At 48.1% G+C, this 13700-nt stretch overlaps 1 protein-coding gene across 1 annotated transcript in view; it reads right to left on the bottom strand.

The window, feature by feature from the left end:
- Positions 1–11337, bottom strand: part of DGKI (diacylglycerol kinase iota) — a 420356-nt gene extending 409019 nt beyond the window's left edge. The window contains 2 exon segments of the mRNA XM_055335472.1: positions 10966–11256; positions 11258–11337. Coding sequence (XP_055191447.1) covers positions 10966–11256; positions 11258–11337 — 371 coding nt within the window.
- Positions 11338–13700: the final 2363 nt, after the last annotated feature.

Here is a 13700-nt window from a genome sequence, read left to right as displayed (position 1 = left end):
AGCCCATCACTTAGTGGTCATGCCTGTTTCCCAAAATATGCAATGGCCATAAAACCAGTACCTACCCCACCTGTTGCCTAAGATCGTTCTGAGGGTAAAATTAGATCAAGTACACAAAAGCAGTTTATAAATGGTAAAGCCCTAAAAGTGCCACACACATCTTTATTATAAGTACTTAAATTTAGTCAGTATTAACAGTGTAAGAAATCTCCAGAAATCTGTCTTTAAAAAAAAAAATCCCTTAGATTTTGTTATAATTCCACACTGGCTCATAGAAAGCTTCTGTTTTAATCTTTAAATAGCTTTGTCGTTTATTTTTGAACTAGAGATTTATTTCGCTAAGAAATTCTAAAGGTTTTCTTCAAATGGGAAAGAATGACTCAGGTTTTTAAAATCATCCTTTGGAACTTTCTAGGTGACTATAACGGTGCACATGCATACACTTATGAATTCTGAAGGGTGTCGTTATGAATTAACTTATACTGCAAGTACTTACAGCCTGAATAGGCCCTCCCGTTAAAGGTGAAGACTCAGCTCTCCTGGGAATACTTATTAATACTTATTATTACTTATTGATACTTATTAATACTTATTAAAAAATAAAAAATCAAATTGGTGCTCACTGGACCATTTCAACCACAAAAGGTACACATAAATCAGTGCTAACTTCTTCACTGGACCCCAAGCCACCGTACCATTAACCACTCCTCTCAAGTTCCACTCTGCTTCCAACAGATCACAAGGTCTCGTAGCAGAAGCAGCATTTGAAGGAGTGGGCTGTAATCCCTGCAAATCATTTCTCTGCCCCAGGAACCTGGATCTATTTCCCCACCTCATGCAATGGAAAATTCATACAGTTTTAGAAAGAGCCACCCAGGAAAGCTCAATGTTGGCCTGCCTACAGTTCCCGGTAGCACGGGGCTATTCCCAGAGCCGAGTCCATGCTGGGACAGGAAAGGAACTCTTGCTCTGCCAGCCAATCAACCTGTCTCTATGTCCTGTGTCAGGACTGGCTGGACCCACCTAAATGATGAGCCCGTGGATCTCTCCTCTCAGGGGATGTTAGTCCAATAAACCACCAGATGGTGGAACTGGGGCTATTTGCACACAGAGAGAGTGGGAAAGGGTGAAAGAAGAACCAAGCTGCAAAGCTGCCTTAAGAGAGCAGTGGGCAGCCACGGGCATGGATTTTACATCTGCCATTTCACTGGCTTTGTGACCTCAGACAAGTTGCTTAAACTCGGAGCCTCAGTACCCTTGTCTGTCAAATGGAAGTAGTAACAGTCCCAACTTGATTGAGGCTGAAAGGAAACGCTACCTATAAAGTGTTCAGAAGCTCTTGGCACAGAATCAGCATTTAGCAAAATCAGGACCTTATACTGATTAATATTCACAAGTAGGTAGTTAAGTAAATTAACACTTACAGTCCACATCTCAACCCTAAGAAGAGCTTGTTTCTTCTCTTAGCTGCACTGCACAAAGACTTTGGAAATATGTGGGCTGTCTCTGCTGCCTTGGGGAATGGTCTGTCAGCGGCCACTGGGAAGGGCAAGAACAACTGGTTTCCACTGGACTTTGGCCACTGTGAGAAAAGGCGGTGTAGACCAGGAAGGTTCAGAGGCCCCATGGGTTTTCACTCTGCCAGGGAAGATCATGCTCTGAGGCTTCTAGGGTTCAAGGTTTTTGCACTTCCTGTCTTACTTTAGATGCTGAGGACAGTGCTTCAATTGGAGAGAGACAAAAATATGCTATAGCTTAGTCTTTGCATTGAGAGGGGGCCAATTTAAAAGGAAGAAACCGTTTTAAATCAGGCTCTTTTCTCCAAAACCCCTACAGGGAATGCTCTCTGTCTCAGAGAGAGATTGCCTCACACCCGATTACCTACCTAAGGACAGTGATGAGAACACAGTCCTTTCGGCTTGAAGAATGCTCCAGAAGTTTGTCTCAAAAGTCATATGTGGAACCCTTCCCAACCGCTTCCGCATAAGCTTATATATAGCCCCTTTCATCTTTAAACAAATTACTTTCAAGTGTTTTTAAAACAAAAATGTATTTTTTTCTATAGAATTTTTGACATATCTCTGGTATACAAAGGAATGACACATTTTAAAAATGTACTTTGAACTTTTCAAGGAGTCTCTTTTCTGGCTTTTTCCTGAAAATCTGCATGATAACACAAAAGCAACCAAACTGCCTTTCCTTTTCCTTTGCCTTTTGTAGAAAAAAAAAAATGAATTAACTTCCTCTGTACTATTCCACGGTCTTGAGCCAGTTTTATTTGTTCAACAAATATTTAATAATCACCTACAATTTTAAAAAGTAAATTCTGTTGTTTGGCCTGGTTGGGAAAACTGATAGAACATCCCAGAAGGCTGAGCCTTCCATTTCTGAAATAATCCAGGCCAGGTAGCGTCTGGGAAGCTTTTTCTCTGATTGCCGGGACAGGGCGGCAGGCCATTGTCTGGACACACAAAGCAGACATCATCGAGCCAGGCCAGAAGAGAAATGACCTCTGTCCTGGAGTCCCTGGTGACAACTCTATTTCTAGTACCTCTGTCTTTATCTGTGTATCTATTCCTGACACTTGAAGCTCTGAGACCCCTGTTATCCAATACTTCCATCCTGACTTCCTGCTCCCAAATGACTGGTCTGGGGGTGTGGGCCACTGCTGCTTGGCACATTGACCACGCGCATCATCTCTGACCTTGGCTTCCTGCCTACGCCAGTTTCCACAGCACTTAGGGGCAACTTGATCCTTTTCACACGCTCTAGTAAGAGTCAACTAATTTTTAGTATGTTGTGAAAGCAAAAGTGCATATCCTATACCTCAGTGAATGCCAAAACCTTTAAGTTTCCTAAGTATAGAGCTATCTTATTTTCATACTCTCTGAATAATTTGATTGCTAGCTACTGACATGTGACTCATGTTCAACATTTTGAAGAATAATCACCAAGTTTCCTTAGCTGGACATAAGTATGAAAGACACCACTCCAACACTCGTAGCACTTACTTTGTGGTGGAAGCATTACGAGTATCAACCTTCAACCAATTCCACAGGCTGGGTTACTACCATCAGTGTGTACTATTTCATCAGTGAGGCAATAAAGGCACAGAGAGATTAAGTAACTTGCCTGAGGTCACCCTGCAGCAGGCAGAGATGGATGGAGAACCAAACGCGGTGGTAGGGCTCTAGAGTCAGGGCTGTTAACCACAATCCCACCTGTGTCTCATGACATTAGAGAGTAATTATAATGAGACTGGGTTGCAGTTGAGTTCTTACTGCTTTAAGCTTTGATCTTTCCCCACTCCATCCAGCAAGCCAGACCATTAATGTGATAGCTCAAATGACAATTGGTTCTTATCAGAGCATTATTTATGAATCTGCAAATTTAACAGCAAATCTCCACTTGCGTAGAATGCATGGAGGTTAAGGACTACAGAAGTCCCTGTCAGAAAGCTGTTGCCTGTAAAAACAAAACAAAACAAAACTGAAAACAGTATTTACTCCATTTCAAAGGCTCACAAAACCTCAGGGCTGGAAGGAAAGGAGTTGAACATTCATCTGCGAAGACCCTTCTTCCCACCCCTACCCAACCTCAGCCAGTGCACACACATCTGACTATCCAATTTCCTCTAAGGGAACAGAGCAATGCTCGTGCCACATCCCCTTGAGCCCCATGGGTGTCCGGACACTCACCACCATCCTTCAAGGGTGGTAAATGTACGTGGCTAAAAGGTAGCTAACACTTTTTTGAAGGATGTCTTATGAAGCTAGTGAAAAACAAAAGCTCAGCGTCACTACGTCGACAAAGAAACTCTTCCTCTTAAAAAAAAAAAAAGATTTTATTTATTTATTCATGAGAGATACACAGAGAAAGGCAGAGACACAGGCGGAGGAAGAAGCAGGCTCCATGCAGGGAGCCCAATGCGGGACTCGATCCCAGGACCCCGGGATCACAACCTGAGCCAAAGGCAGATGCTCAACCGCTGAGTCACCCAGGTGCCCCAAGAAATTCTTCCTAAAATAACCTTCCCACCCAACTCAAGCGGGTGACCTGCGAAGGGAGAGTGAGGTGATAGGGAGCGGAGGCCCTGGAAGGCAGGACCTGGGCTGGTGGACAGCAGGACAGGTTCCAGGAACCGGCGGGGGGCGGGGAGGGGGAGGTAGAGAGCCATCTTCCTGCAGCTCTAAATTCTAATCATGGAGTGGGGGGGGGGGGGAGTCAATGGGAATATTCCCCAAGGAGGAAATCAATGATGCCCCCTTAGAAAGGAATGAGACAGACAGAAAGGAGAGCCTGAGAGCTAATTAGTGCTACTCAGAAGGCAAATTAAGGCCTTTTCTTTGACAAGCCACAAATAGCTGGTTGATTCGGAGCCTGCCACCCCTCTCCAGCCTCCTCCAACAGCTGGCTAAACGGCCGATGCAGGTACTCACGCAGGAAGAGGGCCACAGAAACACAGCTCCGGGCTGTCGGACAAAGTGTAAATGAGAAGAAGACCAACCTTTCTGATGGACAGGGAATGGGAAGAGTAGTCATTTATTTAAAGAAGGCAATTAAATTCATTCATCCAATAAATATTTATCCAACACCTACTGAGTAATAAGAACAGGATTCAGAAATTCAACTGATAAGGTGCAATTTGCATCTTCAAAGGAGCTAACAACTTAGCGGGGAATAATAACTGGAAAAGTTAACTCTGCAAGGCGCTGTGCTGAGTCCTTTGCATAAAGCAACCCATGCAATTCTCATCACAAACCTCTAAGGTAGGCATCACTATTACCCCCATTTTAGAGATGAATATGTGGGGTCACATGACATGCCCAAGACCAGCTAAAAGATACCAGGTTCAAACCCCAGTCGAATTCTCACACCCCAAGATCACAGGGTAGTCCTAACACAGCTTTTTGGAAGTGCTACGTTGAGGACACAGGAAGACCCACCACCTGTCACAGAAAGTGGACACTTTGGAGCTTAACCCTCGGGAGCAGTTTGCCTGGTGAACAAGCCAGAGAGGAATTATGGGGGCATTCTGTGCAAGCAGACGTTTTTTGGCATTATAACTTCTTTAATCTTCTTCTACATTGCTTTGGTTTGTTATGCCTTGCAATAAGCATAACAATCCAACCAGTTCAAACAATTCCAACAGTTCAAATAGTTCCAGCCAGTTCAAACAATTTGAAATTAGTCCATTTTTATAGTTATTTCATGCAAATTAAATTTCCAAGGAAAAAAAAGAACCTGCAGTTTAGATGTTTTTTGCTCCTTACCTTGGTCCCTCGGTTATCCACCATTGATGTGGAGCAACTGTTGTCCTAAAACTAAAATTAGAGGGTCTTAGTGAAAGTAATTAGGATTGGTGTTATCAACATAAACCCAAGTCAGAAAGTAAATGTCATGTCAGCCTCTAGGCAATGGTCCTTCTAGATGCTTCCAGCTTCACACAGTTCTGAGCCCCCTTCAAGAACAACTCAGGGTTGCCTAAAAGATGTGTATCCCAGAACCCGGCCCCATCGGACAGGGAAGGTGTAGCCAGCCTCACTGGGAGTCCTCATTTTCTCTATTAGAGAGGCTGAAATGTTCCAAAGAGCTACCTCTACTCTAATTAAAGTTGACCCTATGAGGCAAGGCCGTTGTTGCCACAGCAGAAACAAACACCAGCAAAACCCCCTCCAACTTCTCCTCCCCCTGATGCCACAGGATCCAATGCTGTCACCCTACCATGTAAAAAGCAAGCCTCTGAAAGATCAACTAGAGCAGATTGAGTACTCTCAACAATGGTTCCAGTGCAATCCTGCCCAGTTGGTGTCCTGAATGAGGACGTCTACACTTAGCCAAGTCTTTTTTTTTTTTTTAATTTTTATTTATTTACGATAGTCACACAGAGAGAAAGAGAGAGAGAGAGGCAGAGACATAGGCAGAGGGAGAAGCAGGCTCCATGCACCGGGAGCCCAACGTGGGACTCAATCCCGGGTCTCCAGGATCGCGCCCTGAGCCAAAGGCAGGCGCTAAACCGCTGCGCCACCCAGGGATCCCCACTTAGCCAAGTCTTAAGGAATTATTCAGGAAGGAAACATTAAATTAGAATCGAAGTTTTCATCTGATCCTGAAGGCTCTAAATAGTGAGCAAATGTATAAAACATAAAATAAGCAAAATTGATTTACAAAGGAGGATGCTGCATACTGATATTCAGGAGAAAACTTTGCCCGCACACGATTGATTCTTGTGCAAGGAAAAACAGAGTCCTTGCTGTCCTATTTGGCTTTCTACATTCCACTGGCCTTTCCTATAATCATACAATCTTGCTTTGCAGGAAAAAAAAACAAGAATGGAAATACTATGTTTTTGTCAACCTGTAAAGAATAACAAATCATTTTTTACCAAGTTGTCTAACCTAAGGACTTTAATAGTTCCTGCCAGTTACTTCTGTATCATACCAAAATCCCCCTCTAAGGAGGGTTTGGCAGGACTGTCCCAGAGCATAAGTCGGGAAGCTGAAGCATACCATCAACATCTTATACATAATGGTAGCTGCCCAGGCCTTCTTACAAGTGAAATCATACCTCATTATTTATTTTGGGCTGCCCAAGGACGCACACACAGGCCAGTTGTTCACTGGACCTAGGTTCACCTACACAACATCTGTGTAATTTTTATTCAAAGGCATGTAAAACTCTAACAGGGGCATCTTCATGATTATGGCAGGTGTCACGTAGGTGGTTTTGTTCTAAGGTGGTTTTGTACATGTTTCGGTGACCATGGGTTTATATTCATTTTTATTCTGACATAGTAAGGGAATTATTTATATTCTTTTTTTAAGATTTTATTTATTTATTCATGAGAGACACAAAGAGAGAGAGAGAGAGAGGCAGAGACACAGCAGACGGAGGGAGAAGCAGGCTCCATACAGCGAGCCTGACGTGGGACTCGACCCTGGGTCTCCAGGATCACGCCATGGGCTGAAGGCAGCGCTAAACCACTGAGCCACCCGGCTGCCCTATATTCATTTTTATTTTTGACATAGTAGAGGAACTCCTTAAATTTATATGGCTAAAGGGAGATGACCCAGAGTGAGTAAGAGATAATATATAATGACCTGTGACCTATTACAAAGGAGGTGAACAACAGCTCACATCGCACACTTACACACACACACATATATATGCTTGCACTCTCGTGGAGAGGCTTCCAACCCGAAGTGAATGTTGAGGGAAGCAGAACGTGGTTTAAAGGGAGTGCCCGAGTGAAATAAGTCAATCGGAAAAGGACAAACATTATATGGTCTCATTCATTTGGGGAATATAAAAATTAGTGAAAGGGAATAAAAGGAAAGGAGAGAAAAATGAGTGAAAATATCAGTGAGGGTGACAAAACATGAGAGACACCTAACTCTGGGAAATGAACAAGGGGTAGTGGAAGGGTAGGTGGGCGGGGGGTTGGGGTGACTGGGTGATGGGCACTGAGGTGGGCACTTGGCGGGATGAGCACTGGGTGTTATGCTATATGTTGGCAAACTAAACTCCAATAAAAAAAATTTTAAAAAGAATAAATAAAGGGAGCACCCTTTAGAGTCAGATCTTGGTTTGCAATCTGCCTCCTACTCAAGTCCTATCCCTCAAGTTCATTGTCTGTAGAATGAATAGAATAGAAATATATAGAAATAACCATAACCACACATAAGACCATCATGACAAGTAAACAGGATGGCATATGCAGTGCCTGGTACGAGGAACATCAGCTACCCTCTCCTTCCCCTCCCCTGTGGATTTCTGAAAGAATTTTTTTTTTTTTACTAACTTAAATGGGAATTCTTACAGCAGTTTTAAAAAAACCCAGTTCCTACACATTATATAGTCGTTGGCACATATGTATCATGTTGCAGCACCATAATTTGCAAAGAAAAAGGAAGTAGTAATTTTAAGAGAAAAGTACCAGCTCACTTGCACTGCCTTCTAAAACCTTTAGCTTTACAGTCTACAGAGACTATTTGCTCTAGGGGAGCAGAATCTGAAATAAAGGAAAACTCTTCATGGGAAAAATGGCTCCCCCCGCCAAAAAAAAAAGCCAAGAAAGAAAAGATAATGAGGGGAAATCTAGAGGTATATAAAGAGTTTATTTTACTTAACAAAGTAAAAGTCAGGCAAAATGAATAATCTGCCTCCAGAAATGGTTATTTAAAGGCTTTTTGTAAAGGGCTCCAGTTCCTAAAAAGACAGGAGTCACTGCATATGCCCACCCACTCCTCATTTATTTTTAAAATCTAGCTTATATGTTCCTTAGCAACAGAAGGAGCAGATGAGACCCCCCTACACACACGCACACGCACACCCTCTCCCAAAGTCCCCTTCTTCTTTCCTGTCAAGTGTCATTCTGCAAATTCCCATGTTCTCCAAAAGATATTTTTTACCTACTTGCAAGGCTCCTCTTCCCCCCCACCTCACACGACCCCCCTCCCTTACACAAATGGCCAGGCTTCCCCCACCAACCGACCCCTTCACTCAGGCTCCATCCCCTGATGTACTCCCAACCTGTCTCCACGAACACCCACCCCACCAGTCGCTGTCCTCAGGTGCCCCCGGGAGTGAGGCAGCGTGGGCCTCACAGAGGGGCCAGGGCCCAACTCCAGCCAGAGCTGTACTTTCTTTACAGACTACCTGTTAACCCACCAGCAAAATGGTCAGGCCCAGCTACACCTGAATCCAGCAGGAACAGCTGCCATGCGAGTGGGGAGGCCACTCACCCTGACTCTAAAAAATATAATAATAGTAATCAAACGGGTGACCCAGGACAAACATGTGCCAGATGGAATCACCTATGTCTTCGCTGTCTTTCCTCTGACTTTGGGACTCCCTGGCCTTGTTTGGCTGGGCACCCGTTTATGAGCTCAAAGATCAATTGTTTAGCCTTTGGGCAAAAAATAGGGCAGCAATCCTCAGATATTAATGTGCTTAAGCAATGCCTCAGGAGGCTGTTAAAGATTCCCACCCACGGACTGTTTGATTTTGTAAGTCTGGGGTGGCAGGCCTTTTTAACCAGCCCCCTGAGGTGATGCTGAAGCAGGTGGTTCCATGAATTGGAGATTGTAAAGCTTTATTTGAAAGGAAATGTTCACAAAGTGGGATCCACCTCGATGGATTGGAAGGCAGATGCCGTATTCTTAGTACTTTACAGGAAAATTCTGTGTCCATGTCTATGTTTGTGTGTGCACACACTCACACATGCATGCGTGGGCGTGCAATCCAGAAAGCCATGCCCCACTCACACAGTGCCCAGGTCCAGGAGAGAGCCTCAGGGAATGACCCCCTGCCAAGAGGCACGCTGAAATGATTTCCCTTGCAAACTCTGGCCTCAGAGCCCTACCCACTGTCGCCAGCAGTCCAATGAGTACCAGTAACGCAGGAGAGTTTCTCAGCTCAGGAGCCCAGACCCACAATGTGCTTAATGTAATCAACGCGCCCCCCCCCAAACCCACAGCTCCCAAATTAGACTGGATGTGGTCCCTGTTCCCCTAAGGGCTGGGCAGGCCATCATCACTAGGAAGTAGAACTGCCTGTGTCCTAGCATACCTCCCTAGAGCTACCCCACTCTCCAGCACCCATTTTTAGAAACCAAAAAATATAAAGAGAAAGATTCATTTGATCCTGATCTATGTGAGTAACTAAAAGAGCAAGTCAAGTGGGAAACTCCCTTGGTGCACAGTGAACAAAATGCACGCAGGGGATGCGGGAGCCACAGCCTCACCAGCAAGACCGATTCCGAGTCATCAGAAGCCAACCAACACTTAGAGACACAGGGCCCATGCCCTAGTGACTGGGGCCTCGAGTCCAGGCAATGCCTACGGGGATCCCAATGATTCACATACATGCCCCCATAAACACAACACACGCCCTCACAAACCCACACACCTCTGTCATCTGCTTTTGCTTACATAACAGCACATGGTGTGGCAGGCTTAATACTTTATATGGGTTTCTGGAAAGGACTGCCGGCTCAAAGGAGTCAGGTCACACTAATGTTTTTTACTGACCCCTTTTCAGGAAACGCTCAGAGCCCAGCAAGTGCAAATGTTTGTAATTCTATGCTTATTGCCTTGACTTTAACCCAGCAGTACGGGGAGAGTCTCTGAAACTCTCGGAACCTCTCAAAAGCTTTCTTCTTGCCTGAGGATGCGGGTGGGGAGGTGGAGCAGAGAACGTACTGAATCCTCATTTCTCATGTTTCCATAGTGAAACACTTTGGGGTCATCTCTTATGATAACTTGGTGGCCCTTTATCCTACACTGCCCTTGTCTCTCAGTTGCATCCGTCCTCAGGGGCAAGCATGGTCCCATTGTGGCACTCACCCCGGACTGGCCTGCGGGTTCCCCGCCTCCTGGTGCTGGGCACCCCCCCACCCTCCACTGGGGGGAGAGGGAGAGAGCACGGGTATAGGTAACCCCCTCCCCAGGGGGCACCCACAGACTTCCCTGTACATCGACCCTTCCCTGATGGGAGATTTCAGGGCAGGGCCAACTTCCCCAAGGATTTCTCGTCAGTGCGGTGCTGTAGGGCGATCTCCACTGATCTCAACTACCGAGTTCCTGCCAAAGGTTCATCCAAGGAAATCCAGGAGGTAGGGGGAGTGGCTACAGATGACACCGGCTTGGGGACAACTTTGAGGACTTCTCTCGGGGAAACTGAGCCCCGCTCAGGTGCACACGCATGACGGTTGCTGCCGTGACCTCAGGGACCCAGTGTTCTGTCCTGTTCCAGAGGGAAACCGGGCGCCCCTAGCTCGCCGCCAGCCCGGGTGCTGGGAGGAGACGAGACCGCATCTCCCCACCAGGGGGAGGGAGAAGGAGGGGTACCCAGGAGCAGAGCGCGCGCCGGCGGGCCAGGCGCCCCCAGGTCGGCGGGAGCGCCTGGGGCGGGGGGGGGGGCAGAGCTCTCCGCCCGGCGCCGCACCTGTGCACCCGCGCCTACCTGTAAGACACCTGCTTCCGGAAAGTTAAGTTCCGCAGCTTCTCCTCCAGCGCCTCGTCCTTCTCCTTCGGGCCGCCGGCCGCGGGCTCCTCCAGGGCGGCGGCCCCCAGCGCCGCCGCTGCCCCCGCGCCCCGCGGCTCCGCGCCGCCCTCGGCGCCCAGGCAGCAGCTCCCGCCGCCGCCGCCGCCGCCGCCCGGCGCGCCCTCGTCCTCTCCCGCCGCGGAGCCGGGGTTCATGGCGACCGCTGCGGCGGCCGCGGACCGAGCCCAGGCGGCGGCGTCGCGGGGGCCGGGCCGCCACTGCGGGAGAGCGAGCCGCTCCGCGCGCCGCTGGCAGGGGCGGCAAATGGCAGCCCCTTCCCGCAGCATCCATCCGCGGCTGCACCGCACCGGGGCATTGTGGGAAACTCCGTGCCTCCACGCCCCCTCCCCGACCAATCGGAGGCCGCCTCCCCCGCCCCCCGCGGCCAACCCGCGCCCGCCCCGCCGCCCTTCCCCTAGATCGGGGGCGCGAGCCGGAGCTGCCGGCGGGCTCTGCCCCGAGGCGCGCGCGGGGCTGCGGAGGGGAGGCCGGGGCGGGGGGCGCGCGCCCGGGCAGCAGGAGAGCGGAGCGGAACTCCGGGGGCGGGGGGGCACCCGCGGGGCAGCTCGCGGCGCCCCGGTCCGTGCACGGGGAGGCTGGGGCGGCCGCCGGGTTGGAGCGCCCCGACGCCCGGTGCGCGGTGCCCGGCCAGCGCGGCTCCCTGCGCGTGCGGAGCTCGAGCCCCGCGGGCAGCTCGGGGGTGGGGAGCGCGTGCCGGGCGGACCCCGAGAGAAAGGGTCCCCGGCGTCAAGTGAGCGGCGGGGGGCAGGCAGGTCAAGCTTGAGGTGCGCGCGAGGCGCCCCCCTCCTCCCCCCGGGGCGAGGGCTCGGACCCCTTCCTCCGCGCATCCCCCAGCCCGCCCGGCGTCTGCCTCGCACACCGCACACCGCACCCCGCACCCCGCACCCCGCACCCCGCAGGCTATTCCTAAACAGCTGCTCCTTCCATCGAAGAGGGTCGCGGGATGGGCAGCCCGGGGGGCTCCGCGGTTTAGCGCCGCCTTCAGCCCAGGGCGTGATCCTGGAGACCCGGGATCGAGTCCAGTGTCGGGCTCCCTGCGTGGAGCCTGCTTCTCCCTCTGCCTGTGTCTCTGCTTCTCTCTCTCTCTCTCTCTCTCTTTCTCTCTCTCTCTCTCTGTCTCTCATGAATAAAATTTTAAAAAAAGAAAGAAAGCCCAGATAGCGGTTATTAGGCTTCCATTTTTATAAGACAAGTGCCAAACGGAGCACTTGACACGCTTACCTCCGCATCTTCACAGCACTCCTCAAATGTTAGTGGCTTCCTCCTTTGCTCCGGCTCGTGCATCTAGGAACTGGCAGAGGCAGGGCCCGTACCCAGGCTGTCTGGTGGTAGGGGGTTGCCCCCCACCCCTGTGCCATGTGCCTCATCTTCAGAGGGGTCTGGGGGAGTGAGGTGCTTCAACAGTAATGTTCGATGAGATCTACGAATATCTAGTGTATCCCTAAGACCCCAGAAACATCATCTTACCTGAATTATTGGACAGCCTCCTAACTGCTCGCCATATCTTCTTCAATCAACTCTCTAGCTCAACCCCTAAGATACTTCTGATATGATATCCTCCATTTGAAACTCCTCCAATTATGTCATAGTCTCATTAGGGCAAAGTTCACATAACCCCTGAACTGATTTTCAAGGCCACATTAGTGGGTGGTGTGCCGGCCCTGCCACCTCCCCTTCCTATTTTTCTGACAGCGCCACTCTGAATGGGACTATGTACAAGTGCCAGATGCTTTCTGCTCCCATCTTTGCACACCCGGGTCTGCTCCCTCCTAGTGATCTTCTTCCCATCCCTCGTATTCGCCTAGCTAACTACAACGATACTTCCATTGGATTTGAGTTGGCACGCCACTTCCTGCTAGAGGCTCCATTGATCTTCTGTACCATGATGGGTGTGTCCCCAACAGGTTCCCAATGTACCATTATACCACATTTTGACCAGTGTAACTGTTGGCCACTTGTCTGTCTCTACCATATGTCTGTGGAGGCTATATATTGTTTATTACCATGTCTCCAGTAATGAGGATAACAATTATGCATATTTGTAGGCCATCATTAAATGTTTATTGACTTAGAAAAAAAAAGCAAATGATTTTGAAGATATACAGAGATGCTCAAATTCACTCCTTATAAAAGAAACTCAATTTTAAACTATAATAAGATGTCATTTTTTAAAAAATAAACAGTTTGATCATAGATCGTATTGATGATAGATTATGAAAACCAACACTTCCTCAAATTATTGGGGTAGTTTGATACAGTCTCCCTGATGGGAAATTTGCCAGTATCTATCAAAACTTGGAATGCACAACCTAATTAACCCAGCAATTCCACTTCCAGGAATTTGTCCTCTGATGTTCTTGTAAGTGTACACCAAAAATTTAAGACTGAAACAACCTAAATGCATGTTAAAATGGACAAATTATCTAAATTATTATTTGCCCAAACAATGGAATTCTCTGCAGCCTTAAGAGGAATAAGGCAAAGTGATGCATAATAATATAAACAATCTCAAATATGTTAACGAAAAAAGAAAAACAGAGTGGAATTCAAGAAACAAAACAGGGGACCATAGGGGAAAGGAAGGAAACATAAAATAAGATGAAATCAAAGAGAGGCACATCAGAGGAGACTTC

This window comes from Nyctereutes procyonoides, unplaced genomic scaffold, assembly GCF_905146905.1.
Source record: "Nyctereutes procyonoides isolate TBG_1078 unplaced genomic scaffold, NYPRO_anot_genome, whole genome shotgun sequence".
Lineage (NCBI taxonomy): Eukaryota > Metazoa > Chordata > Mammalia > Carnivora > Canidae > Nyctereutes > Nyctereutes procyonoides.
The sequence above is the reverse complement of the archived record's forward strand: the minus strand, read 5'-3'. Positions and strand labels throughout refer to the sequence as shown.